The sequence below is a fragment of the Aphanomyces astaci genome (assembly GCF_000520075.1).
Source record: "Aphanomyces astaci strain APO3 unplaced genomic scaffold supercont1.33, whole genome shotgun sequence".
NCBI lineage: Eukaryota > Oomycota > Saprolegniomycetes > Saprolegniales > Verrucalvaceae > Aphanomyces > Aphanomyces astaci.
The window spans coordinates 440,407-465,966 of NW_009798296.1; the positions used below are offsets into that span (position 1 = coordinate 440,407).

Genomic DNA, 25,560 nt, shown 5'->3' on the forward strand with positions numbered 1-25,560 from the left:
AGTAATCGCTGATTTGGTTTCCACCATAGTAGCAGCAGTGGCAATTGCTAAATAACATGGCAACCAAAATTACCTTGCCGACATTTTGTAGCAAAATTTTTTGCTGCATCTTGTACGCGACCATCGCCCATTGCTGTTTCATGGCTCCAAATGACCACTCCACTGACTGCCGCACTCTTCTCATGGCTACATTGAAGTCACGACGGGGCTGGTCCAAATGGCTTCCTTAGAAACCGGAACAGACCCAATCAAGAACGCCGTACGCTGGGTCACCGTAGATAAGGTAACCGTCAAAAACATGACGGTTCTCGTCCAGATACTCTTCTAGCTTGCTAAGCCGAAGCATCGTGGTGTCGTGGCGTGAGCCTTCCCCATTGGACCCCAAAAGTGAACACACAATCCGTCGGGTGCCGTCACAGCTTGAAAATTCAAGCAATGACGACACTTGTGCCCACTGTACAGGAGGCGTTGCAAATCGGAGAAACCCAACTGGCGGCGGCTGCGCTTTTGAGTGATTCGGCAGGTCTCGAATTTGCTTCCATCGATGAAGCCAAATATCTTCTCCATCGGTGAGCCCTTGGACACAATAGCGCTTGAGTACGCGGGAAGGCGGTCGGCAACAATGTGCTGGCAGAAGTAGAGCACCTGGTTCCACTTCGAATACAATGCATCGATAATGTCGTTAAAGATACGACATATCGACTCGCGAGACCGACCAAACGTGGCCATCATGTCATAGTACCGACGTGGGTAGGACATGCGGTACAAGGTGATGCAGAGTGCCTCCGTAGATAAGCAACGGTCGTGGCTTGATGTTAAGATCACAACGGGTAGGCGCAGGGCGGACACGAGAGCTTGGACCCCAGCAACGTCGAAGCGAAACTTCAAGGTTGAATCGGCATCGGAAAGCGCAAGCAGGTCAAACCGGACATCGGGGACAAGCGGACGTTCAACGACGTATGCGATAAGGCGAAGTAGTCGCATCTTTCGGCGAAAATTGCCGCTGCGGCAACGACTTAGTAGAAGGTCGATTTCGACAGCAGACAGCATATTCTGGAGTTACTTCTGTATTCGATGCGCTTGTAACCAGCACACCCGGCTTTATTTGATTGGTTGGTTTTATCTGGATAAAAGCTGTTTGCAGCGGAGAGTTTGCGAAACTCAGACTCTTTTTTCCTTCACTCTATCCACCTTCTACAATATAGAACGTGGATAAAACAAAACTAGAATTTGCGAAATCTGCCTAGTGACATTAAAAGTATTAATAGTTGGCAAACAGTCAAGTTCATGCAATTTGGACAGTGGAAAGCAAAGCATTAATGAATTCTCCTTGGAAGACAATATAATAAGGAAGTCTAACAGTGGTACAGTACTCAAGTACCATGAATAGTACTAGTATACTATTAATAGGATTTCGAGGTACTATCCACAGATAGTATTACTAAGAGATATGACCAAGCCAATACTGTTCACAGGCTAACTTAGATGACTTTTCTTATACTTTCTTCCAGAGTAGTACCAGTATACTGTATCGGTAGCACAAGTTGTGCAAAATGCCTACAAAGCGGAACAAGACATCCGGCCGGTCCCGCCTACAAAGACGAATTACGTCCCTACCAAGCTCACACTGTATCGTCCTTTTACTGATTCGCCAAATCTATCGATGGATTATTTGTCCTGACTTTTGTATGTAAAGGTCGTCCAGAATCATACTAGTTTCAGTCACACACTAATTCAGTGTTGAATTGGTCGAAAAGTGAAATTGATTGGCCACTTGATAAGTGTTCTGGGTTTTGATTGGTCGATCGATTGTCTGCCGATTTGGTGCTGCTCATACCCCAAACTCCAAACTTGACAATACTACTACTAGTACGTAGTAAAAAGCAGGTCGATCTTGCACACGTTATTTATTTGATCTGTGTAAGTTTAACTTGACATGCGACAAGTGTTGGGGTCGTTCGTGGTCTACAACCAGATGGGCAAGTTGTCCTTGGAGAACACGGTAAGCCAGTCCATTCAACAGATGACGCAGGGAACCATTGGAACGTGACCTCTCCGCCGAATTCTTGGATGGAGATACGCCTGGGGGCGCAGGACTTGGTGCACTCGAGCAAGTCGAGAAGAAAAACTCTCGTGAATATATATTGGTTTGAAAGGGGGGAATTATAGGTGGATCAGTGTATACGGAAAGGCACAAGTCAGCTTGCAACCACAGCGAAGCGTTAGTGGGAATGTCAATCGTGCGGACGGTAAAGTTGATATATTCAAGGGTCAAAGTCCCGTGGTACAGTCGATGCTTCTACAGCCGGGGGCTGGGTCACAACCACCTACTATCGCCGGGGGGCTGCGGAATTATAGTTTTGTGCTGGCGGTGCCTTGGCGAGATATGAGCCCCAACCGTGAATGTCCTATGGCTTCATCTTGTTGGGGAAAATGTCAGGTACTGACGAAATACTTGTACTTGGTAACGTTAATTGTAGTGATCACCAAGGAATGGGTTCGTGTGAAGTCGGCCTGGACACTCGACATGGTTTCAAGTCCGCAGATTTACAGTTAACGTAAAAAACCAATTTAAGATAACTTTTTTGGAGGCGTCGGAGTAGAATGGACATAAGTCCGTAACAATATTTGAGTTTTGAGTAACGTTAGTGATTCCAATAGACAAGACGCGCCGCTTTCACTTCATAATCGAATTATCAGTTTAGACGATGAACTTCACAGGAAAATTTGTTACTTTCTAAGGGCGGGTCTGGATGCCACGAAAAATGGCATAAAATGGCTGTTTTTCCAAGAAAAGTTGCCAAAATCGAAATATTCCATTTTTCGAAATTTTGTGCGTCTGGATGCCACCAAAGTTCAATACAATATGCCACACTTTTCTCGAGAATCGGATGTTTTATGGCAGAAAAAAATAGACCGATTTGGCCCAACTTTCTTATGATGGTTTATGTTCACGTTCAAGTCTTGCACTTCACATGTCAATCGGAAATCGATTTTTCATAATTCAACTGGCAAGATTTGTTGATACTTCTTTTCTCTTTTTTTCATGGGATATGAGACTTTGGGAAATTTTTGCAGACTTGCCAAAACGGTTTATGGCATAATTTTATGGGGTGGCATCCAGACCAGCCCTAAGCATTTGTACTTACATTTTGATAACCAATTTAGGATAACTTTTTTATCTTAAAGTATGTATGTGTTGGAGCATTGAAATTCTGTGTTGTTAGGTTAAGCGGTTACAACAGATTTCATATCATTTATACAAGGGTATTGTTTTATAGAGTTGTATTTCTGTTGTGGAAGGATGTCCACTGAGTTGAACACTCGACAAAACCTCAGATCCAACCCAATGTGGGCCGTGTCGACTAGGGTACTTCAAACTCAATCGTGAATGACTGTTACCAATGGCTTCTACTCCGCTGGCTTTTGCATTTCATTCACGTGACGGAATGGTCAGCATTATATGACAGAGGTTTTGAATAACGAGGTGTGATTGGGCAATACAAAGTTATCCTAAATTGGTTAAGTTATCTTAAACTGGTTTTAGTTATCCCGACAAAGATCACAGGCACAAATGTACTGTAGTTACAGTACAGTGCAGTACCTGGTTGTATCGAGTTAACGGATAATATGGCCTGGACAACCAATTTCTTTGCAAAAGACAAATCCATTCCACACATACACAACACCCGTAGCCAACAGGTAGTAACTACCTGCTGCCGGGTAATTCCTCGGAACCCAGAGCCAGTCATCGATTATGGCTTGGTCGTTCAATTCTTGTTTGAATTATAAAAATCCACACAACGGCGATGTCAGCCCCTTTTTCATTTCTCGTTTTCACTTATTGCCATGAAGTTCCTTGCTGCTCTCGTCTACGCCGCCGCCGCGTCCCAAGTCGGGACAGGTCCATTCGCGCTGGTGTTTGACAGCCTTGCACCCTGTATGCCACGGGCATAGCCATCTCCAAAGATCAAAACGTGGTAGGTCAATTCCGCAGCCCCCCGGCGGCAGAAGGTTGTGATACCGCTTCTGGCAATAGAGACATCGACTGTACCCTTGGACTGAAACTTGAATTTGTCAACTTTACCGTCCGCACGATCCACATTCCCACCAACGCGTCGCTATAGTTGCAATCTGACTTGTGCCCCCCTGACGACAGAGGTCCCCCACTTATATACCTATTATCCCCCCTTTCAAACCAATATATATTAACAAGAGTGTTTTCCTTCTAGGCTTGCCCGAGTGCATAAAGTCCCGCGCCCCCCCCGCGCGTATCCCCATCCACGAATTCGCCGAAGATGCCTCGTTGCAATGATGGATCCCCCCGTCCCCTATTGAACCTAAGCCCAACATACTGGTTCACGGTGCGCTCGAACGGCGAAACCAAGGGGACAAGTCCCATCTGGTTGAGCGGCGCCAAGGACTTCGCCGACGGCCGCGACACTGACGTAAAGCTCGCGTACACAAAGCAACGCGACGACTGGTATGCGGCAGCCACGATGTTTGGCCGCATAATGCCGTCGCTAAAAGTGTATATAGTACTAGCTAAACTACTTGGATTTGTGGGGTGGTGGTGAGTGGTAACGTCAACTTTGAGCTGACTTTTGTACTTACTACGTACAGTACTGTAGTACAGTACCAGTACTCCAGAGTAGTACTTCCTCTGCTCCGTTTTACTGGATCGAAAATCAGAATTCGCCCACTGTAAAAAAGACCAAAATCCTTCATAATACAATATATGGATTGATTATATTGTACAGGTTCAAGGACAATTGAAATGTGTGTTCATTTGTCGTCTCGTTTAATTCCGATTTGCCTCCACGAAACCGAACTTAATCGAGTCCACCGCACCCGCCATTCAATTTCTCAAATCGACGCCACCCTCACTTTTTCAATTCATTCGACCATGGGAGATCAATTGGTGCTTCGCGGAACGCTCGCCGGCCACGGCAAAAACTGGGTGACGGCCATCGCCACCTCGCGTGAGAACCCCAACTTGGTGGTCACGTCTTCGCGCGACAAGTCCGTGCTCGTGTGGCAGCTCACCCACGACGCCGACCCCGACAACTACGGGTACGCGCGCCGCCGCCTGACCGGGCACTCCCACTTCGTGGAAGACGTGGTCATTTCGTCGGACGGCCAGTTCGCGCTCTCTGGTTCGTGGGACGGCACCCTCCGCTTGTGGGACTTGAACACGGGCATCACGACCCGCCGCTTCGTCGGTCACTCGAAGGACGTGCTCTCGGTCGCGTTCTCGGCCGACAACCGCCAAATCGTGTCAGGCTCCCGCGATCGCTCCATCAAGTTGTGGAACACCCTCGGCGAGTGCAAGTACACCATCACCGAGGAAGGTCACACCGAATGGGTATCTTGCGTGCGCTTCTCCCCGTCGTCGGCGAACCCGTTGATCGTGTCCGCGGGGTGGGACCGCCTCGTGAAGGTGTGGAACTTGACCAACTGCAAGCTCCGCACCAACCTGTGCGGCCACACCGGCTACCTCAACACCGTCACGGTCTCCCCCGACGGATCCTTGTGCGCGTCGGGCGGCAAGGACGGCGTGGCCATGCTCTGGGACTTGAACGAAGGCAAGCGCTTGTACTCGCTCGAAGCCAACGACATCATCCATGCGCTCGTGTTCTCTCCCAACCGTTACTGGTTGGTAGCGGCCACTTCGTCGGCGATCAAGATCTGGGATTTGGAGTCCAAGGTCGTGGTCGATGAGCTCGTGCCCGAGTTTGAAAACGTCGGCAAGAAGTCTCAGCCGCCGCATGCCGTGTCCCTCGCATGGTCCGCCGATGGCCAGACGCTGTTTGCCGGGTACACGGACGGTATTGTCCGCGTGTATGCCGTCGGCTCCAACTAAGCAACCGCCACCTGCCAGCTACATACTTGTGGTCGCTCGAATCGAAATTTCAATAACTAACTCGCATCATGTTGGTATTGTATCTCGTGGTTGAATACGATAGATGGACGATCGAGTATTGTAGGACTACTAGTTAACTAGGGAATAGCTAGCTAGCTAGCTAGACGATGGGCATAGAGCTAAAGCTGTAGCCGGCTACAGGTAGGTAGGTATACGTAGCTGGGATGTACTAGTAGTATAATATTGTAACTGTTGGCTGAAAAGTGTCGAGCGATCATGTAGCTGGGTCAGTTTGCCCTTAGCTACAGCTACAGCTACAGCTACACTGCGGTTGTAGGCGAAAAACGTGGAGCTCATAGTAATACTAACACCAATATACATATTATAAATATATAGTATTAATAGTTACTAAAGGATTGGAGGAACAACTACTATTCATAACTCCCATGACTGTTGAGATGAAAGATATCGCGGGTGCTGCACAGTTTACATAGTTACTTGGCTGTATGTGAAGTACCCATCTATGCTACTGCTAGTAGCGTTCAAGGAACGATCAGTTGGCGCTTGGCTAGCGTTCCATCTATGTCTTGATGGAATATGTACGACAACGTGATGCTGCGTGAAGGACGGGGTTGAGGGAAGAGACTCAGGGTGGTTCCCGTGTTTATTCAAGAGTCGTTTTATATTGCTACACGCGAGCAGCGGGTTAGAATACATAGACGCCGTCTCGGCCAACGCGCCGCGAACCACACACTGCTGATGCCAACGCACACTGGAAGTGCATCGAATAGTTCGGACACACGAGTCTATTTGATCTTCTTCTTGATGCGCAATTGGTTGGAGTGACCGCACTTCTTCTTGCGGCAGTTGGACGCGCGAGGGGGGAGGCGCGCGTAGCACACGCGGCAGATTTGCTTTTCGCAGTTCGTCTTCTTGGCCAAAGCCGCAAGGGTCGGTTCAATAGCCATGGTCTTTACTACATACACAACCCCATCATCAGAGATGTACCTCCTGCCTGTGCATCATCTTCCACGTCTCCTCTCCCCATCATGCATGCACTCATCATGTCGACGCTCCATACCTGTTGGTCAGTAGATTTCCCTCTGACACCAACCAGCCCAAAACCGACCCCACAAGCCAACCAAATCCACCCAATCAAATCCCCCTGTCTTATGAACGCAAACCCTCTTTGCTTGTGAACGCTTGGGATTGGCTAAAATACAATCTCGTTTATGATTGGTGGATTGGCAGGCCTTCAAATGACCAAACCAGAGTACAATTCCCATAATGCAGTTCATGCCATCCACAGGGCCACAAAAGATGCTGCTGGCTGGTACAGACAGATAGACCGCGTAAACACGCAATGCTGCATAACCACCCGTGAAATGAAGTCCATTACTAGTACTATCTGCGCTACAGTAGTACTCGACGTTATGGGTTGATCAAACTGAATGTACACTGCCGAGCTTTAAATTCTGACCAATCGACTACTAGTACATGACCAACGTTGCAGTACTGTACCTACTTGGATGCCAAGTTCCAAGCCCTCATCAGTGCATAATAACGTTGTAGGAGCAGAGAAGTTTGAAATAAGCTTAGTCGTCGTATGGGAGAAGCAAGATTGCGCAGCACAGAGCTTTGCAACACTCTCAATCAAGGTTGTGGAAACGTGGAAAAAGGTCGAACATGTACTGATTGGGGGGAATCGTTCGCGTGTTTTGTCAATTCTATTCATGTATTGGCGAATATTAATTGGATTGGGATTTATTATATTGCATACAATTTCCAAGACATGCAACACTGGCACGACAAGTGAAGTTCGTTCACCTTCATGGTGACCCCAACCTCCCGCGTGGGCGGTGGCGCAGCGCTGTCCTTCGCATACTTCGTCAACCGTAGCCAGGTCCTAAAGCAATACCGTCTCTTCCTTCGTGAGATCCGTCCGCTTGCCAGGGATACCCGCCTGGAAGTTCAACATACCATCCGCGCCAAGTTCGACGCGACGCGGCATGAAACCAACCCCACCGAGGTGAAGCGGCACCTCGCGTACGGACATTCGCAGATGCAGCATGTGCGCGAACTCGTCAACTCTGTGAGTTCGACTCCTATGAAGTCGAGTCGGCCTTCCTCTCCTGCTCCTCCAAAGCCGTCGGTGTCACTTACAGGCACGTGGACGGATTCATCGGCGGCGGCGGACGATGTGAACGAATCCCAAGAAGACATCAAGGGTCGTGTGGGCAAGGGATGGCCATGGTCGCGATGAAGTGACGTATATTGCTAGTATTCCGACGAAATTACACCTAAATAATTGTCTTTGATCGTCCCGATCGCTTGAATCTCAGTGACGTCGATGGACACCCCCATGATCTTCAAGCGGACGCCGACACCCTTGCGGATCTCCACTTCGCGGTCCTGGCTGATCCACGCGCTTTGTTCGTGGTCATATCCCTCGTTCAGGTCGGTGGACATGGCGTGCCGACTCACAAACACCTGCAGCGGCCCGACTTCGGCGAAGAAGCCGAGCTGATTGACGACCGTCACGACCGCATCCAGCACTTCGTTCTTGAACGGACGGAACAGGATTGCACGGTACGCAATGTTGAAGCACACGTACCCCGAGTTGTCTTGGATCACGCCTTGGCCAATGTCCTCGTCGCGCACCTCCGTGACCGCGATGACATACCCAAACTTCCCAAGCGACGTCCCTTCCACCTCTTCGATCAACCGAAGTCGGATGATGTCATGAAGCTTTGGGCCGAAGTGCATCGGATGCAGGAGCAGCTCCCGCTTGAGTTGCTTGAGGAAGAACATGACGTCAAACCACACAATGCGGAAACCCTTCCGAGCGCCGATTGGTTGGTTTTGGACTTTTTCTCCATATGTCGAAAAATATCGAATTTCGGCTGAAATTGCTCAAGTTTGTTTTAATTATTTCCAAAAATGTATCAGGCAATATCAATATTAGGTGTTGTCCTAATTATATATATTTTTATATTAATAGTAGTAAATCCGAAGTCGATCAGCCGGATAACACTCCATTCAACCGAATGGACGATCTTTCACCATGAAGGACGATGTCGACGAGCGGACGACGTACCTGTGGAATGCAGTGCATGTGCTGGAGCGAAACCTCAAGGTGCTAGAGGATCAGATCCATCAGACCGTCGCCTTCCGCGAGCAGAGAGATGTGCTTGCGGCCAAGGTGGCCAAGGCCCTGGAAGAGTGCGCGGCCCAGGAGAACGTGCCGTCCCTGCAGCGCGCCTTCTCGACGTACGCCGAGGCGACGCAGACACTAAGCACAGACACGCGGGAGCTTCTGGTCGTTCGTCCTGAACAACAAGCGATGGTGGAGCTTGCCCAGATCCAGGACTGGGCCGTGGTGCCGATGAAGCGCCTGCTGGAGGACCGCGACAAGTCCATCAAGACCCTGAAGAAGGTTCAAAGGGACGTGGACGACATGCTTCAGACCAACAAGGAGCGGGAAAAGCGGCAGCGCCTCGTGCATGACCAACGGCGCCGCGTAGAGAACGTGAATGCGCTGGTTGATGTACATATGAAGCGCTTCGAGTTTTTCCGAGTCACCAAGCTCAAGGTATCATCATCTATCTACTACGTGCATATACCTGTCTCTATCAACGCCCCCATGACTACGATGGGAGTAGAAAGTCATGTCCGAGTTGGCGCGGGCCCAACTGCATTACCACTGCAAAGGCATCGAGTGCTTCTCCAGTCCTTGTCAAATGGTGCCGCTGATCGACCCGATGACCGCGTCCGAGGTCTGTCCATCTTGACACATGTTCATGACAGAAACATCTTGGTAGGACTTGGGCTCTCACTTGTACCATTGCCAGCAACCCAAGCCATAGTAACCAAGAAGCGAGACTAGTTAATAACAGTTAGACCGATATCTTCGTGGCAACCATATTCATATAAAGTGACGTTAAACGTCATAGTCGTGGATGATAGTAACGATCTGGGCTAACAGTTAATCTAATGGAAGATAGCTATAACGGGTGTGCAGTACGTACAGTAGGTTTGTAAAACACTGAGCACGTGGAACTTATACTACACCTTTTTGCAGTTAAGTTGGACGAATGCCCGATGTGCTGCATTTTTTAATTGAGTTCAATTTTTAATTTGAGTTATTCTATTTTCATCGGGCGCACGACACAATTCATGGGGCAGATGGCCAATTACTTGGGCACACGGCTAATTATATCGGGCACACCGCCAAATATATCGGGTGCACGACCTCAGCGGGCCAAATTAAACGGGCACATGGCTAATTATATCGGGCACACCACCAAATATATCGGGTGCACGGCCAAATACATCGGTCATTCGTCCAACTTAACTGCAAAAAGGTGTAGTACTACTACGTACGAGGACGATTCTCAGCAGTAATACTATCGACCATATCATTCAGACGGTATTATCAGTAGTAGTAATACTACAGTAGTACTAGAATGGCGGATGAATACATTCCATATTGAACATGCTTCAAGTTCTTCAATCGGATACCTTTCCACGAGTTTCATCTTCGTCACCAAGATGACACTGCTACGATGGGCTTGCACTAAAGCTTGAACTAGTACTTGCATACTCGAGGGATTACTCGATCGTTAGTTGAGGTGTAAACAGCAACTCTGTGTGTCTAGTGTCATGATCATTATAAACCAAAGAGCGGCGGTCGCAGTAGGCTAGGCGACGAAGCACGAGGCAGGCGTGGGGGCTCTACTGTTCAAAGTACTTCTTGCGCGGGACTTCCTTGATCACGACGGGGATGTCGTTCACTTTTGCGGCCTTGAGGGCTTCCAGCGCTTCTTTGCTCGTGTACTCATGCAAGCACTCGTTCAACGCATGGTTCTGTTCACGGCACTTGAACACTACCATCAACCTACCCCAGACATGCATGAGAACGACATATCCACGTGCTCATAGGTAGCACATGTGGCCGTACCCATGTTCCTTGGAGCATTCGTGGAAGGCTGAGGTCCTGTCGCGGCATTTTGCCAGGGCCGTCGCGTTTAGCTCTTGCTTCAGTTTCTACCCATGTGGTGAGACGGACAGGATGCGCGGAGGTTGTCGTACATGCTCAGCTTGGTTCGACCACTGCAGTCGCCCGGAGCGCCACTCGGTCTTGGCTTCGTCTACTGTCGGGGTCGCCTCGGTGCTCATTGTCGCGTGGGTGGTGTCGTTCGTTCTATGGCTTCATTTCAATGCACCGGATACGACAAACTACTTATCCGTACACAGGTCAAATGCAATAAATGATTTTCAGATCATTTTCATTTATATTTAAAAAAACAAATGAATCATTTACTGTGTAAAATACCGTTTTCGATAACTTGAAAACGATATAATAGTTCAAATCAACAATCCAGGTGGAAATACGACTACCGGTATTTTGAAAACATCCGAATACATATCCGGTTTCGACCACTATTGCAATGGCAACCAAGAAGGCCACGGGTGTGGCCGCCGTCCGCGGGACAAGGGACCTCTGGGCGAAAGACCTCGCAGCCCAGCAGCATGTGGTGAGCATCATGCAGTCCACGTGCAGTCGGTACGGGTATGCTCCCGTCCAAACGCCGATGATCGAGTCCACCGACCTATACATGCGCTCCCTTGGCACCACCTCCGACATTGTGTCCAAGGTACCCCGCACATCTCCATCCACCGACCAATACATACATGTAACAATACCACAATGTAGGAAATGTATACCTTCCCAGACAACTCGAACAACAGCTTGACGTTGCGGCCTGAAGGCACAGCCGGTCCGATATACATGCACATGGTTTCATGGGTCATCGATTTCGTGCGTAGGTGTCGTGCGTTCCATGCTAAGCAACGGGTTGCAATACGCTGGTCCGCATAAAGTGTCGTACTCTGGCAGTATGTTTCGGTATGACGATGGACATGTATTACATCCTGGCAAATCTCATCTCTCATCCATAGCTACGAACGGCCCCAGCGCGGGCGGTACCGCGAATTCCAGCAGTTTGGTCGGATGCGTACTCTACACCCATAAACCCCCTTACCCTTCCTTGGCTTGTAGGCATCGAATACCTCGGGTCGAATGGGCCGCATATCGACATTGACGTGCTGGCCATGGCCAACGACGTCGTGAACGCGCTCGGATTGGACTTGACGCTGCATATCAACACCCTCGGATGTGTGGACAGGTGTAAAACGAACTACATTCCCATTGAACTACATTCACGAACACCTTGAAGTACATGAACGAATGCATTGAAGTACATTAGCGAGTGCATTGAAGTACATTAGCGACTGCCTTGAAGTACATTCACGAACGTGTTGAAGTACATTACCGAATGAATGAACTACATGTATATGCATTGAACTACATTAACCTTGAACCAATATTCATATGCATTCAACTACAAATGCCTTGACGTACATTCGTGACTGCATAGAGTACATTAGTGCATGCGTTGAAGTACATTAACGAATACACTGAAGTACATTAACGGTCTTAACATAATGTAGTCGAAAAGCATACCGAAGCACCCTCACGGCGTTCTTGGACCCACTCAAGCACGAACTCTCGGCCGACAGCCAACAGCGGTACGTTGGACTCTGTCCATCATATATATATATAATTTATGCTACTATATATATATATTATTTATGCTACGATATATATATATATATAGAGATATAAATTCGTCACCTATAGACGTACATTAGGTTAACGCGTGGCAGCGTGCTGCGCATTTTGGACTCCAAGGATAGTCGAGACAAGGAATTGCTGCAGGACGCGCCGCGGTTGCTCGACAGTTTAACCAAAAGCGCCCGCACGGTACACTCGTTTGGTTAATCCAATATCTATATATATTTCTACCATACACTCGTGATTTATTATTATTCTTATAAACCTATGTTATTGTATCTAGCGTTTTGATGTGGTGCAAAACGGATTGGCGGCGCTGGGCATCTCGTCGCAGCTGGATCACACCCTCGTTCGTGGATTGGTACAGTAACCAACTAATCACTACCTAATCAACTACCTAATCACTACCTAATCAACTAACTATTTAGGACTACTACAGCCACACAGTGTTTGAATTTGTGGATTCTTCGTCCGGACTCGCATGTTTAGCTGGGGGATGCTACGACCACCTTGTCGAAGCCCTAGGGGGCCCAGCGATGTCTTGCGTGGGGTGGGCCGCCGGCGTGGACCGGCTCACGGCACTAGGCCCCGTCCGTCGGCCCCCGCCGACGCAGATTGCGGTACCTTGAGCCATCCTGTTGATATTTTCATCATAATGGGTCATTAGATGGTGCCTGTGGGCAACGTGGGCGTGTCTGCGATACAGTTGGCGGCGGCACTGCGGCGGGCCGGCCATGTCGTGCATTGGATTGAGTTTCCGCAGCTCAAGAAGCAGCTCAAGCTGGCCGACCAGTTTGGATGTACCTACGCCATCTTACTGGGCCAAGATGAGCTCGATCAAGGATATGTGACACTGAAGGATCTAGGCGGACGGACGCAGCAGACGCTGCCGGCCGAGAACGTTGTCGCATATTTTGACCAGTTGCTAGCTTAGACAAGGTCATTTCACGGTTATATGATCTACCGTATGTGTGGTTGATCTGCACCGTGAACTATGAAAACGCAAATAGAATTCAAATATTCAATACAATCACACATCAAGTACTTCGAAGTAGTACACTATATAGTATATATTAGTCACCAAATCGACAGACAATCGATGATCGACCAATCAAAACCTAGATTACGATTCAAGTGGCCAATCAAATCCGTTCTTCGACCAACGTACAACATCGAATTCGTGTGTGATTCAATTAATATTCACAAATCGATCAATTTGGCGACTCAGCCCCCAAAAGTCCTAATTTTGGGTCAAAGGACAATACTATTATTAATAATAGTACTCATTTCGAAGATTGAAATATCTACGGTAAATAAATCCTTCCAATTGACTACTAGTACTAGTAGTATGTACTAGTACAGCTAACTGTACACTGGGGTTTGTATGAGTTACAAAGTACTGTCGAATGGTAAAAAGCCCCGACATGTTGCAGTGCCGCAGTGGCAATGCGTGGTGCCGATGCCGGCGGCCGCGCCGTAATCGACGGTGATTTCCTCGCCGGCGTCGATGGCGCGCAGGGACATGACGTGGATGCGCGGAAAGAACGACGTCGGCGATCGATATGTGTCCCACCTCGCGTTGGGCATGCATGAGTGGTTGATAAAGCGCGTGAAGTTGCCGACGTCGCGCGCGTCCACGTTGGTCCGCCAGATCATGCCACCGCTATCCTTGTCCTCTTCGCGGATGCTTACAATGTACCTCGACGTTCGATCCATCGTTGCCGTGCGCACAATGCGGCCTACGTACTCGCCGATGAACGAATCCACGGAACCGATTGCAGTTGTCGCGCGGACACTCCATCCCGTCCGATGGTGTTTGAACACTTCCACGGGGACATGCCGCTCGAGTGGCGGAGGAAGGTTCATGCCGCCGATGGACGTTGTGGACGTTTGGTACACGAAACCTTGGGGGTATCGTTCGCTGTCGACTGTGTTTACGACGGGAATAGCCAACGACAGCTCCAACCCACCAGACAGGTCCTCTTGCATGAGGCAAAAGTACCTGTGCACAAGAGCATGCCATGCACGTGAACTTTGAGCCATCGACGAGAGGGATTGCCGCGGAAGAAAGCGCAGGACGTGCGCCATCCCGCCATTTTTGTCGACTGCCGGCGTGCTGGTTCGGCAGCGTTTGCGTGCCATGCTGGAAAATGGACATTCACTATTTGTGACATAATAATGGCGACTATTGTGAAACATTAGGTCGCAATTTGTTATATGTTTGAAGGTCAGTGGACTGCTCCGATTGACGCCATTCCGAAAGTGTCTGGGACACGGGGAACGAGATGCACCACTAGGTCGCTTGTCTGAAGGCATGTGCAAATGTGCGACGTGGTTGTAAGTCAGAGTTTGGTTGCCAGGATGGGAATGCGATGGCGATGACTGCATTCCCCCACCTCAGCTGGACCAAACACGTTGCCAAAGCTGGCTGGCTGGGGCTATCTCTCTATGCAACGAGACTCCTCCATAACGAGGATTCACCATTCACATCAGAACAGGTAAGGATCGTCGAGACACTCGACCAACTCGTCTTGCATAGTACACAGGCAGGTAACGCTGTGTACCCTTCACGAAGGAAGGAATGTGAGGATCGAATGCATGCCATACTCGTCGCCACCGACAACAGCTATGCATTGCAGCCCCCCCTTCCTGTATCTTCAAGGGCCGTGAGGACGTCATGACACATATGCATGTGCCGCGCTCGCGGCCTCGGTGCTGCGCAAGTTGGAATTTGATTCCTCGCACTAAATTGTATCATCCAATCAAATCCATGGAAAACCTCCGTCTCCAATCTCATTGGACAAAAATACCACCCGGGCCCTTTATCGAAAGTAATTGCAGAGAGATGGAAACCGGGGCAGATGTCCATTAACTTCTTAGCAGGGTCAAGAGAGTGTGTCCGTAGATGCTTAAGGCTTGTCGTCCTTGCCGGCCTTGCGGTCGCGGGCGACGCGCGCCTTCTCTTGGCGGGCGGCGGATTGATCCTTGAGGGACTTTTCGCGCAAGTACTCGGCCTTGAGCTTGTGGATGATTTCCATCAACACGCGCTTGTTCTTGAACTGGTTACCCTTGGAGCGCATGTACAAGTCGTGGTACATGTGCTTATCGATCTTCTTCGAGTCACGGTACTTGCGGAGAAGACGGCGCAACACACGCATGCGACGCATCCAGATCACCTTGAACGGGAGACGGGCGTTGGCGGTACCGCGGCGCTTCCCGATGCCGGTGTGGCGACCCTTTCGCTTGGCGGCGTTACGCTTGGTGAAGCGAGCGCGGGAGTGGATGATTTGGGGCTTGCGGATAACAAAGCCATCCTTCACCAACTTGCGGATGTTTTGGCGCGAGTTGGCCAACGCGATTTCGGTGGATTCGTTGGGGTCCAACCAGATTTTGCGCTTACCGCACTTCAAGACCGAAGCGGCCAGACTACAGAAGCATCGCATGAGCACGATCGTCATCGAGGGAGAGAAGGGAGGAAGAGCTCCATGTGTCTATGTAATAAGGGGGAGACGGCGGCGCGTCCACGTACGTACCGCTTTTGAAGCTTCAGAGACACCATGGCAAATACCCTGCAAAAGAAAAGTAACTGGACACGGCGCTCTGTGGAAATACAAAAGGGGAATAATTAAATAAACGTGGAAATTCGAGTATACAAACACCAAACTATTTTAAAAAGATGTCGTGCCACAGGACAGCCATTGCGATTGCAGAGCCAATGATCGAACCGACCAATCAAATCGCACAGATGATGCCCCATTATAATACTGTCACATTCGATATTCGATCTTGCAGGTTTCGTTGTGGGAAACCTGTTGGAATTGAATATCGAAACAACGAGGTTTGGCGATTCTGTAGAAACCTGATGATAGCATGGCCATGGAGATGAGGTACGGTATGAGGCATCGGCAGATCGAGACCTTGGAACATCGTAGCCCTCAACGTCATGCACAGTACCACAACAGAGGATTGTTTCCTGTGGACATGGAACTCCCAGGTTGCGATGATAACGCCACAGCCTGTGGCGCCTTGCAGCGGCGGCCGTTGACAAGCAAGGCAGGGCTTTGATGAAGGTTACACAAAGTGATGGACGCAACATGTACAGCGACACCAAGGAAAGGTTGGACTCGAACGGATCCATGAAGAAGCCAACGCATAATGTGAATGCTTCGGCTGCTGCTTGGTAGGAGGTTATGAAGCCAAGCTCCTTGTGTTTGTATCATATTTGATCCACACGACTCCCTTCGATCAAGCACATCGTACTTGAGCTCGTTCCCCGCGCAATACATCGAATTCAGGAACACTTGGTAGGACTTTAGTGTTTTAAATAGAATGACGCCGAAGGAAGGAGCGACTGCATGGGCTTACGCAAGGGGCAGGGGCACGACGTTGTCTTGGAACAGCCGCGCGAACTCTGTGGCCTTGACGTCGGTACTTCGCTTGGTCGCATCGTCGTCAAGGGCGAGGGATTGCGCGAGTTGCATGCGCTTGCCTTCCACGGCGCTGCGCTGGCGCTTGAGTTGTTCCATGGCGGCGACAATGTCCGACGAAGGCGCTTCCGTGCGGAGGGTGTGCGCCGCAGACGTGTACCCGCCGCCGTCCATGATGGCTCTTGATGTGGTAGCAACGAAAAATTTGGAAATGAACACACTTGATGTTGAAGTTGGAAAGAGGACGTGAGGAGGGGGGACATTTCGACTGAATATGTGTGGATGGAATACTACTGTAATATTATTAATGACAAATATGGAAATAAAATTCACCATTTATTACCGGGTACAGATATTTTTAATAATAAGCGCACATGCACTAATAACACTATTCAACTACTTCGAAGTACTACGTAGTAGATGGCTACGACAATATGGTCACGACTCGTTATTGATGCAGCACATGACTTGAACATGAGCAGATCGTGGACATGAGTCCATGTGTTTGGGGCTAGATTCACGCGCGAATCTTGGGGTGGCTTATATTAATACGTAATATTATTATTATTATCCTTCCTACTACTATTAATAGTATTATAGTACGTTTTATGAACACTTGTTGTCGAGCCATCTATTATTATTAATAGTAGTACTAGTACTACTTCCTACTGCGACATCATTATTTTCGAAATGTTTGTTGATTTTGGGTATTACGTAGTACATACTGATATCTTTCACACTTTTAGAAAACGCGGATGTCGGCGCGATACAGCACGAATGCACGGAGTATTATATCGCCCTTAGGTATATGTATCTGCATACCACTCTGTAGTACTAGTAGTGCTGCCAATACAGTTCAAGGCCACTTTACAATTCACCGCATACTACAGACCATACAGTATGTATGCTGCCTGCCTCTCGTGCAAGGAAGGTACAGTACTACCGGTAGTAATTACAAGGGGGTTCAATATTGGGGAAATAGGAATTGTTTGTTTACCAATTCACAGCGGAATAAACAACCAAATAGTACCATTACGTTACTCCGAAGTATTTAATTGCAGCCTTGGGCTCATTCCAGGGAGATGACGGAAATATGGTATTCAAATGGCATTCTACGAATAAATCCATTCGTGTTAAGAAACCCTTGTGCTGCACTTGGTCTTGATACGAGGAATTTGTATATGTATATTTGTCGCTGACGCTTGCTGGTTTACAAATGGAATGATTTCTCCGAAATATACGGATAAAAATACTATATACTGCCAACATACTAGCCAATACTCTAGTATTCCTGAAGATTCACGAATATTCGAATCTTCGCGGAATTCAAAACTTGCGATCTTTGTCCCCGGTAATAGTAACCCATCCGCTCGGATTTGAATGGATCTTGTTCGACCGCACTATCAGCACCGCTATATATAAATGCTTTGAAATATAGATGGATGTAGGCTGTTGAATCTGACATCCGAAACACGCATTCAGCGCAAAACACGACGAATTCGTTGTTTGGACTCCCCATCATTCATTCAAATATCAGCATTCGATGCGAATATTACATGGATCTCAGAGCCCTGTATTGTGAAGAATATACAGGCGCAATATTGTACTTCAAATGACTGTACTTGCGGATTTATCGTCCCTTCTACAAGGACATTCGGGATCTACAAGTGGTGGTATTCGCCAAAATTGGATTACATCTAGCTACGAGTTCCTCTGTAGTAAGTACTAGGACGTTTTATTTTACTTCATTGAAAATTGTATTGGATTTGTGTCGTACAATATGCATTCACGTTATTGATATCGCAACTATCCGGATAAGCCAGCCTGCGTTTTGATCCGGTAAAATAGCATGCGAATCTGTTGAAATTCCACTTGTTACTGGCTAGTGAGAGTAAGTAGATTCAAACTCGAGAGAGATGGCCCACTCAATTTCACACTGGTTCGGGCACTTGCGTTTGCTGATGTCGTTGGGTGACTCAGTACATATGTAGAGCTAGCTCCTCGTCCTGTGGGCTACGTCGTGAAGTTTGGACGAACTCGTTCATGTGGTAAGGCAAGGTGATGGCTGTACGAGCCAGAACAACGGGCTACCATCGCGCCACGTATTTCATCGCATCTGACAGGACTGGTAGTACATACTACTAGTACATACTAGTCCATATACTTGACACAATGCGCAACTAGAACGATCTTCAATTCGTAATGCACCAGTGCAAAGCCTTTCCTAGCTCAGCTACACCACAACGTATTCACTGGACAACACTTATACTACTACTATAGTAAGTTGCTAACTGTTAAATATGTTCCCTCCACTTTTGCATTGTACGCTATTAATAGAACAGTTATTACTACTATTATTAATACTATTAATAGTAGTACGTACTACGTATTATAGTGAATTATAGTACTTCGAAGTATTATTAATATCAATAATACTATTAATATTAATAATACTACTATATAATACTCACTATTCATAATTGCCTCCATGTTGTTTTACACCTGTAAAATGCCTCCATATTATTATTTCACGCCTTGAAATGTCCTATACCCTTTCTAAATATTATAATCCAGCACACACAGTATAAATTATCACAGTGCATTCCATCCTACCAGTGAAGTAAGTACGTTTCCAAACCTTCAAACAACATGCAGAACGTGTACTTCCCGCAACCGACACGCGCGGAGTCCCCGTCAAAGGATGGCAAGTCACGAGCACCTCGCGCGGACGGACGCAGTGGCGACGAGTTCCGCGGATGCTTCATGCGATGCGGCGTTCTGAGTCATGCTGCAGGGTCGGCGTACGTTGAGTTTGGGCAGACGCGAGTCGTGTGCGCAGTGTACGGGCCTCGCGCCGAGACGAACCCTCGACAGACGAAAGGGCAGCCCATCACATGCGAGATCAAGCTTCCGTCGACGATGGCGACGTTCGAATCGGAGTTTGGCAATCTCATGCGCCAAGCATTGGAGCCTGCGATCCTCGTAAACAAGTTCCCCAAGTGTCAGGTGAGCATCCATGCCGTGGTGTTGGAAGGGCACGGCAGCGAACTGAGCGCCGCGATCACATGTGCGTCGTTGGCGCTCGTGGATGCCGGCGTGGAAATGATCGACATGGTGGCGGCATGCAGTGCCGGGGAATGGGACGGGAACATCGTCCTCGATCCGACCGCCGACGAACAGACGACCAAGCACGTGCTCGTGGCGTTCATGGCGGCGCAAGGTCAGATCACGCATCTCATACAGCAAGGAAAACTCAGCTACGACCGCGTCCAAGAAGCCATCTCGCTGTGCACGGACGGATGCGCGGGGGTGCTCAGCACCATGATGCGTGCCAGCGTCATCGAAAGCTTAAAGGAGCGATCATAATACTGCCGATACCATCGTGCATCGTGGTACTATGTGTTGAATATCCTTGGAGCATAGATAGCACCTTTGTCATGTCTTTGAGAATGGTGATCGAGCACCGGTGTGCCGACTGTCCCATGTAGCGACTCCTCATCGTCATGGACGCTCGGCGGCTCCGACGCCAGCACACTCAGCATGCCGGTAGAGCCTAGGAGCATGCATGTAGGGGCATCTCATAAGCCCACACATTGCCCAATGCTCGCCGAGATTCTCGGAATGGTCGAAACGCGACTCCTTGAAAATATACGTTTTAACGTTGACCTGGGAATATAACGTATTAAACGCAGCGTCAAAATCGCACTTTAGAGGTCATACATATTCCCTCCCTCGCCATCGTAGAAATGGACGAAGCCGACTTCACGCGCCGCCTTGCGCAGTTCCCTGTGGTACGGAAGAAGACCCATTACCGCGTGGCATGGAAACGCGAGGTAAGACGATGGATGATGATGTCCTGGAAGAGGAGATCTTGAGCTTCATGGACGCTGTAGCCCGAAGAAAAGACAGTGTCAACGATCACGGAGCTCGGAGAAGGTATCAACTGCTGCATGAGGTCCAGTCTGGTGCGTGACATGTGAGCCAGGTGCGAACAAGCGACCCCGCTTGGATGTGTCGTTCAGCACGGCCTTGGAAACGTTCCTGGAGGAGTACTTCACGCCCGCGGAGTCGGTGCGCATCCGCAAGGAGTTTGAAAAGGTACACATCGTCGACCATGGTTCCATGGACCCACACGTGGAGCTGTAGGTGCAAGCATCCTTCCTCAATGGACTATGTCTCGAGGATATGGAAGAGATCGCGGCCCAGTTCAAACGAGCGACGACAGAGCATCATGTGGATGCCCCATCTCCATCTCCAGTCGTCGCGGGACCGCCGAGTAAGAGTACAATTCCAAACACGTGGTAATCCATGTATATTATCATGGCAGTTGACGTGTACGATGCCGATACGAAAAGTTATGTTTCTGCATATTGGCCGATGAGACATCGTGCATGATAAGGAAGCAGAGTCTGTACCTCTGTGATGGCAGAAAGGACATCCATGTCGAGGAAGGGCTGGGTGGATAGGGACGTGATGTACGTGTTCCAGACGTTGCTAGGAGTGTCGAAATGCAGGGAGTTCACTACCGCTTCCTACTCACACGATGCATGACGAGAATGATGGATATGACTGTCTTGTCGTACGATGTGCTGGAATTCCGCTTCATACATGTCCACTTCAACGCCGACGAATCCAATATAGTCGCGGCGGGAGCATGGAGCTCCATGTTCCTTCTTGCTGTCGTGACTTGATGCATTCCTCGTGTCGTGGTAGATGTCGTACATGTCATGGAGGATCGACTCCAACTTTGGCGGCATTTCTTGAATGGACACGAACAGCTCTTCCAAACGGAATGGGTCCATTGGCCGATTCAGCATGAGAGTGTCCTCGTCGGAGAGCTTCCCTCGCATGGACTCCACTTGACTCTGGAAGGACGAGAGCATGCGGAGCAGGGTGTCATGTCCCGTCTGCCATTCCTTGCACTTTTGGCGGAAGCGGAGGTACCCGTCCATCAAGTCGCGAGATTCCACGCTGGAATTTGAATAATTGCGCATCATTTTCTCCAATTTAACCCTAATTTTATGAATTTATCACATCCCAAAATATCCGGATAAAATACGAGGCAAGGATGTGATTGGGGAAAATCCAGCCAATGGAATCGCTGGAATCGGTCACCAGCCAAGCGGAGCCACCACTGGCTCACCCTCATCGTGACCTTCGCTTGATGATGTTTGCTCTCCGACATGCGTTCAGCCGGGTGGCCGTGGCGCCGGCGTCGGCGTCCATCGCTCGCTTCTCGTCGTACGGGTCTGCTGCTCCGGCATTGATCGAACCTGTGCGTCTCAACAACTTGGCCGACAACCCTGGCGCCGCGCGCAAGGGCAAGCGTCTCGGTCGTGGTATTGGATCCGGCAAGGGCAAGACATGCGGCCGCGGGCACAAGGGTCAAAAGGCTCGCAGCGGTCGCTCCGGTCCTGCTTTGGGTTTCGAAGGCGGGCAGACACCCATCTACCAACGCGTGCCCAAGCGCGGCTTCAACAACAAGTGGGCCACTCCCATGGAAACGCTCAACGTGGACCGATTGCAGTTGTTCATCGACATGGGCCGCGTGGATGCGACCCAGACCATCACGATGAAGACGCTGGTCGACTCTGGTCTTCTGACCACGTCCCGCGTCAAGCACGGCGTCAAGTTGCTGGCCAAGGTGAGTTGTTGACTGCTTTCAAGCGAGAAAGGTTGTATCACTGTCTAATAGCTGGGTAATGGTAGGGCAAATCTGCGCTGACAACGCCCATCAACATCGAGGTGTCCCAGGCATCCCAAGGTGCGATTGAAGCCGTGGAACTCGCGGGTGGCGCCATCAAGTCGGTCTACTTCAACCGCCTCGGCCTGCGCTCTCTGCTTAAACCGCACAAGTTCGACGGCAAGCCGCTGCCCCAACTGGCCCGCCCGCCCCCTAAGAAGATGGGATACTACACGGACATTAACAAGCGAGGGTACCTCTCGGCGGAGATCCAGGCCCAGGAAGCGCTCAAGAAGATCCAGTCGTCGTCAGCTTAATCAATCGAATGCAGCATACCGTCATTCTAAACTAACGTTAGTATGAATGCAGCACTAATAAGCACTTACTAGTAACGTTAAGCAAGTGAAATTGAAGACCTACATATACATGGATGGGATAAGTACTACCGTTTGAACGACATGAACGTTATTTCAGTCTGTGGATCACGATCTCGTCGATGCACTAACAGTTAGCCAAGTCGACGAGAGTCGTCGTACTAGTACTATTAATAACTATTAATAGTAGTAGTTACTATTACTTACTAGTGTTGTAGTGTTAATATCGTTAGTAAATTATCAATACATGCCTCCACTTCTTCACTAACCGACCACTCGACCAGGTACAGTGATGCCAATGCCTCGTACAAATGATCTCCCTATTCGAGTTGAATCGACTGGAAAAAAGAATAGGATGGATGGGCGGCGAGTCTACAGTAGCTGTACGTTAGGCTATTTCGCAACAGTCCAGACAGTAATTATAATGTTTTACCAGGGATGGAAAAAACCATGATCTTGGAAAAATGAGTTTTTTGTAAAACCATAAAAAAAACCATAAATAGTTGTGCCCATTTTATCTCAAATTTTGTATGCTCGCAAGACATAGAATCCGGATATAACATCCCGACATGTATAACGCCTGAAGTAAAGCAAGGTGTATGCAGCACAATTCGTGTTCTTACTTCATGTTGTTGGCTCGAAGCTATTAAAATGTGTATCATATCAAGTTAATAATCCGAATGTTCACCTTGGGATGCGGTAAACGATATCGATGAATACTTTGAATAATGCGTTGTAAATTTGCCTTGATGTACAGTACATGAGTTACTTGAGCATTTCCACACGATCCTTCGACACCTTGTTTCTCACTTTGAAAGAAATGCGCGCTGTCGAAGTCATCGAGCACGCACCCCTGCGAAAGTGCGTCGTCAAAACAGAAAATCAACGCGACGACATCAAGACTTCATACATTTGCCACAAAAACGTGGCGATGTAAATCGTGTTAAGAGTTTTCTAGTTAGGCAAGAGTAACGGCAAGGTGATACAGCGAGGGTGAAAATCCTGTGCCACTGGTAGAAATGGGGTCACACCGGTGAGTGTGCTCCAAAAAGAGTTTAGCGTAGTATTGGAGATTCGGTATGGCTTTCCGGACCCCGTTCAATCGAATCTCGCCGAGCGAATCGAGCACCAAACTCTCCCATTGGTCAATCTCAAATTACTTATCGCTGATTGGCTACAATCCATTTTCGAGTTTCTACTGGAAAGGGCGAAGTGGATAATGGCCAATGGCCAATCAGATGTCTCGGCTCTATTTGTGCTCGATTGAACAAAATGCAAAATTGGGAAATTTGAAGAAAATCGGCAATATTGCGAACTAATTTGCTATAAACTTCCAAAATTCGCCTGGTTTGTCGAATCAATATTAAATCATGACGGAGTTCTGATTGCCAATCATATCCACTAAAAAATGGATTAGCCAATAGCGTCGATTCGCGATTCGATTAGGAGGCGAGATGATTGATTCAGATTCGATGGGGTCTGGAAATTCGTATCGAAACCTCAATTCTTGAAGATTTACTGTATAAAGCAATGCAATTTACTTCCTTGAGTTTAAGGTTATAATAATTTGAAAAACCTTTTTGAAAAATAATGGTTTTTCTAAACCAAACGTGACATCCCTGATACTTACCGGTAATGTTATACTAGTACTATTAATAGTATTGTGCTTTGCACCTTTTTTGGCAATTCCAGGGTTAAATTCATTGTTTAAAAATTTCTCAGGCTTAAATAATGTCTAAAGTAACTTGAATAACGGTTGGGTGCGTTGTTTAAAGTTACTTCATCTAATGCGATGATTGGTTGGTTGAAGGTGGTTTTACTGGCACTTTCGTAAAACAAGTTGTTTGCCGTTTTCATTCTGGCAAACAACTTGCTTTACGTCAACATGTCAAGGTGCTTGACGCAATGAAACTGAAGGAGCTATGGCCACATACATGACCTCCCATCCGTGATCACTACAGTACTAACATTATCTACTCCGAGTAATGTATATAACGTTAGGGATATAGTTAGGCTACAGTACATGTAGTCGTCGCTCTGTCCAATGATTCAAAGCTATGCCATACCTTCAACTCTTGATCTGCTCTAACCTTAGCACTGTACGTGGAAGGCAATGGCGCACTACGACTACATGATGTATAGTACTCCCATTTCACATCCTAATACGGTATGCATCGTGATGAACTGGTGGTTGTACGGCGTAAGTTGGCCTGGTGCTGCAACTCGATTAGTTAGCAGTTGAAATAAAGTAAGCGTTGTTTTATTCTGCTGAAATGCAGAACTTGTGTTTAGCGTTGTTTTATATTCAATCGGGCTTATATTATTTTAAACGTCTGGTTGTTTAACGCAGTTAAACAACGGGCAAACTACATGAAAAGCACAATAGTATAAACTTTCCCCAAGTTTGGGGTAGACAGGAGTTGGCCCTCCTAGAAATTGCGTATAATTCATGGTGGTGATGAATGCTTGCGAAATGCCACAGCCAGTCGTGCCGAGTGAGTCCCTTGGCTACTGCATATAAAGCCAAAGGACGGTAGAAATGGTCCCCATTCAAGTACTCCGGATAAGTTAGTCTA

General features: G+C 48.3%; 16 protein-coding genes across 18 annotated transcripts; 7 read left to right on the forward strand and 9 right to left on the reverse strand.

Moving 5' to 3' along the window:
* Window positions 1-324: 324 nt before the first annotated feature.
* H257_11341 (hypothetical protein) lies at window positions 325-984 on the reverse strand (the record flags this gene model as incomplete). Its single annotated transcript, XM_009838238.1, has 1 exon — window positions 325-984. The coding sequence occupies one exon, from the start codon at window positions 982-984 to the stop codon at window positions 325-327; it is 660 nt and encodes a 219-aa protein (XP_009836540.1).
* Window positions 985-4,228: 3,244 nt separating this feature from the next.
* Window positions 4,229-4,513, reverse strand: H257_11342 (hypothetical protein; the record flags this gene model as incomplete). The annotated part of the gene is made up of 1 exon (XM_009838239.1): window positions 4,229-4,513. The coding sequence occupies one exon, from the start codon at window positions 4,511-4,513 to the stop codon at window positions 4,229-4,231; it is 285 nt and encodes a 94-aa protein (XP_009836541.1).
* Window positions 4,514-4,875: 362 nt separating this feature from the next.
* Window positions 4,876-5,945, forward strand: H257_11343 (guanine nucleotide-binding protein subunit beta-like protein). Its single transcript, XM_009838240.1, has one exon. The coding sequence runs from the start codon at window positions 4,907-4,909 to the stop codon at window positions 5,861-5,863; it is 957 nt and encodes a 318-aa protein (XP_009836542.1). The 5' UTR covers window positions 4,876-4,906; the 3' UTR covers window positions 5,864-5,945.
* A 531-nt stretch (window positions 5,946-6,476) lies between these two features.
* H257_11344 (ubiquitin-60S ribosomal protein L40) lies at window positions 6,477-7,010 on the reverse strand. Its single transcript, XM_009838241.1, has 2 exons — window positions 6,945-7,010; window positions 6,477-6,839 (listed from the first exon to the last, which is right to left on the reverse strand). Exon 2 carries the CDS (start codon window positions 6,829-6,831, stop codon window positions 6,670-6,672), a length of 162 nt encoding a protein of 53 aa, XP_009836543.1. The 5' UTR covers window positions 6,832-6,839; window positions 6,945-7,010; the 3' UTR covers window positions 6,477-6,669.
* A 659-nt stretch (window positions 7,011-7,669) lies between these two features.
* Window positions 7,670-8,695, forward strand: H257_11345 (hypothetical protein). The gene has a single exon (XM_009838242.1). The coding sequence runs from the start codon at window positions 7,695-7,697 to the stop codon at window positions 8,124-8,126; it is 432 nt and encodes a 143-aa protein (XP_009836544.1). The 5' UTR covers window positions 7,670-7,694; the 3' UTR covers window positions 8,127-8,695.
* H257_11346 (hypothetical protein) lies at window positions 7,670-8,696 on the reverse strand. Its single transcript, XM_009838243.1, has one exon. The coding sequence runs from the start codon at window positions 8,672-8,674 to the stop codon at window positions 8,141-8,143; it is 534 nt and encodes a 177-aa protein (XP_009836545.1). The 5' UTR covers window positions 8,675-8,696; the 3' UTR covers window positions 7,670-8,140.
* A 209-nt stretch (window positions 8,697-8,905) lies between these two features.
* On the forward strand, window positions 8,906-9,875 carry H257_11347 (hypothetical protein). 3 transcript variants are annotated; one of them, XM_009838244.1, is made up of 3 exons: window positions 8,906-9,455; window positions 9,526-9,639; window positions 9,685-9,875. In XM_009838244.1, exons 1-3 carry the CDS (start codon window positions 8,928-8,930, stop codon window positions 9,727-9,729), a joined length of 687 nt encoding a protein of 228 aa, XP_009836546.1. In that variant the 5' UTR covers window positions 8,906-8,927; the 3' UTR covers window positions 9,730-9,875. The 3 variants fall into 3 exon arrangements, with proteins under 3 accessions (XP_009836546.1, XP_009836548.1, XP_009836547.1); XM_009838246.1 differs by having other exon boundaries at window positions 8,906-9,639; XM_009838245.1 differs by having other exon boundaries at window positions 9,526-9,875.
* Window positions 9,876-10,457: 582 nt separating this feature from the next.
* H257_11348 (hypothetical protein) lies at window positions 10,458-11,074 on the reverse strand. The gene is made up of 3 exons (XM_009838247.1): window positions 10,955-11,074; window positions 10,824-10,909; window positions 10,458-10,760 (listed from the first exon to the last, which is right to left on the reverse strand). Exons 1-3 carry the CDS (start codon window positions 11,039-11,041, stop codon window positions 10,598-10,600), a joined length of 336 nt encoding a protein of 111 aa, XP_009836549.1. The 5' UTR covers window positions 11,042-11,074; the 3' UTR covers window positions 10,458-10,597.
* Window positions 11,075-11,303: 229 nt separating this feature from the next.
* Window positions 11,304-13,545, forward strand: H257_11349 (histidine-tRNA ligase). Its single transcript, XM_009838248.1, has 10 exons — window positions 11,304-11,520; window positions 11,580-11,643; window positions 11,693-11,771; window positions 11,825-11,871; window positions 11,925-12,051; window positions 12,377-12,454; window positions 12,578-12,689; window positions 12,784-12,861; window positions 12,929-13,120; window positions 13,168-13,545. The coding sequence occupies exons 1-10, from the start codon at window positions 11,314-11,316 to the stop codon at window positions 13,432-13,434; spliced, it is 1,251 nt and encodes a 416-aa protein (XP_009836550.1). The 5' UTR covers window positions 11,304-11,313; the 3' UTR covers window positions 13,435-13,545.
* A 184-nt stretch (window positions 13,546-13,729) lies between these two features.
* Window positions 13,730-14,642, reverse strand: H257_11350 (hypothetical protein; the record flags this gene model as incomplete). Its single annotated transcript, XM_009838249.1, has 1 exon — window positions 13,730-14,642. One exon carries the CDS (start codon window positions 14,640-14,642, stop codon window positions 13,890-13,892), a length of 753 nt encoding a protein of 250 aa, XP_009836551.1. The 3' UTR covers window positions 13,730-13,889.
* A 704-nt stretch (window positions 14,643-15,346) lies between these two features.
* H257_11351 (60S ribosomal protein) lies at window positions 15,347-16,146 on the reverse strand. The gene is made up of 2 exons (XM_009838250.1): window positions 16,034-16,146; window positions 15,347-15,926 (listed from the first exon to the last, which is right to left on the reverse strand). Exons 1-2 carry the CDS (start codon window positions 16,057-16,059, stop codon window positions 15,410-15,412), a joined length of 543 nt encoding a protein of 180 aa, XP_009836552.1. The 5' UTR covers window positions 16,060-16,146; the 3' UTR covers window positions 15,347-15,409.
* Window positions 16,147-16,760: 614 nt separating this feature from the next.
* Window positions 16,761-17,126, reverse strand: H257_11352 (hypothetical protein). The gene has a single exon (XM_009838251.1). It carries the CDS (start codon window positions 17,099-17,101, stop codon window positions 16,862-16,864), a length of 240 nt encoding a protein of 79 aa, XP_009836553.1. The 5' UTR covers window positions 17,102-17,126; the 3' UTR covers window positions 16,761-16,861.
* A 2,372-nt stretch (window positions 17,127-19,498) lies between these two features.
* H257_11353 (hypothetical protein) lies at window positions 19,499-20,396 on the forward strand. Its single transcript, XM_009838252.1, has one exon. It carries the CDS (start codon window positions 19,577-19,579, stop codon window positions 20,291-20,293), a length of 717 nt encoding a protein of 238 aa, XP_009836554.1. The 5' UTR covers window positions 19,499-19,576; the 3' UTR covers window positions 20,294-20,396.
* Window positions 20,397-20,649: 253 nt separating this feature from the next.
* On the forward strand, window positions 20,650-21,281 carry H257_11354 (hypothetical protein). Its single transcript, XM_009838253.1, has 4 exons — window positions 20,650-20,760; window positions 20,821-20,863; window positions 20,913-21,025; window positions 21,074-21,281. Exons 1-4 carry the CDS (start codon window positions 20,674-20,676, stop codon window positions 21,230-21,232), a joined length of 402 nt encoding a protein of 133 aa, XP_009836555.1. The 5' UTR covers window positions 20,650-20,673; the 3' UTR covers window positions 21,233-21,281.
* On the reverse strand, window positions 21,225-21,897 carry H257_11355 (hypothetical protein). The gene is made up of 3 exons (XM_009838254.1): window positions 21,511-21,897; window positions 21,343-21,459; window positions 21,225-21,290 (listed from the first exon to the last, which is right to left on the reverse strand). Exons 1-3 carry the CDS (start codon window positions 21,877-21,879, stop codon window positions 21,246-21,248), a joined length of 531 nt encoding a protein of 176 aa, XP_009836556.1. The 5' UTR covers window positions 21,880-21,897; the 3' UTR covers window positions 21,225-21,245.
* Window positions 21,898-22,042: 145 nt separating this feature from the next.
* On the forward strand, window positions 22,043-23,031 carry H257_11356 (ribosomal protein L15). Its single transcript, XM_009838255.1, has 2 exons — window positions 22,043-22,571; window positions 22,637-23,031. Exons 1-2 carry the CDS (start codon window positions 22,092-22,094, stop codon window positions 22,925-22,927), a joined length of 771 nt encoding a protein of 256 aa, XP_009836557.1. The 5' UTR covers window positions 22,043-22,091; the 3' UTR covers window positions 22,928-23,031.
* Window positions 23,032-25,560: the final 2,529 nt, after the last annotated feature.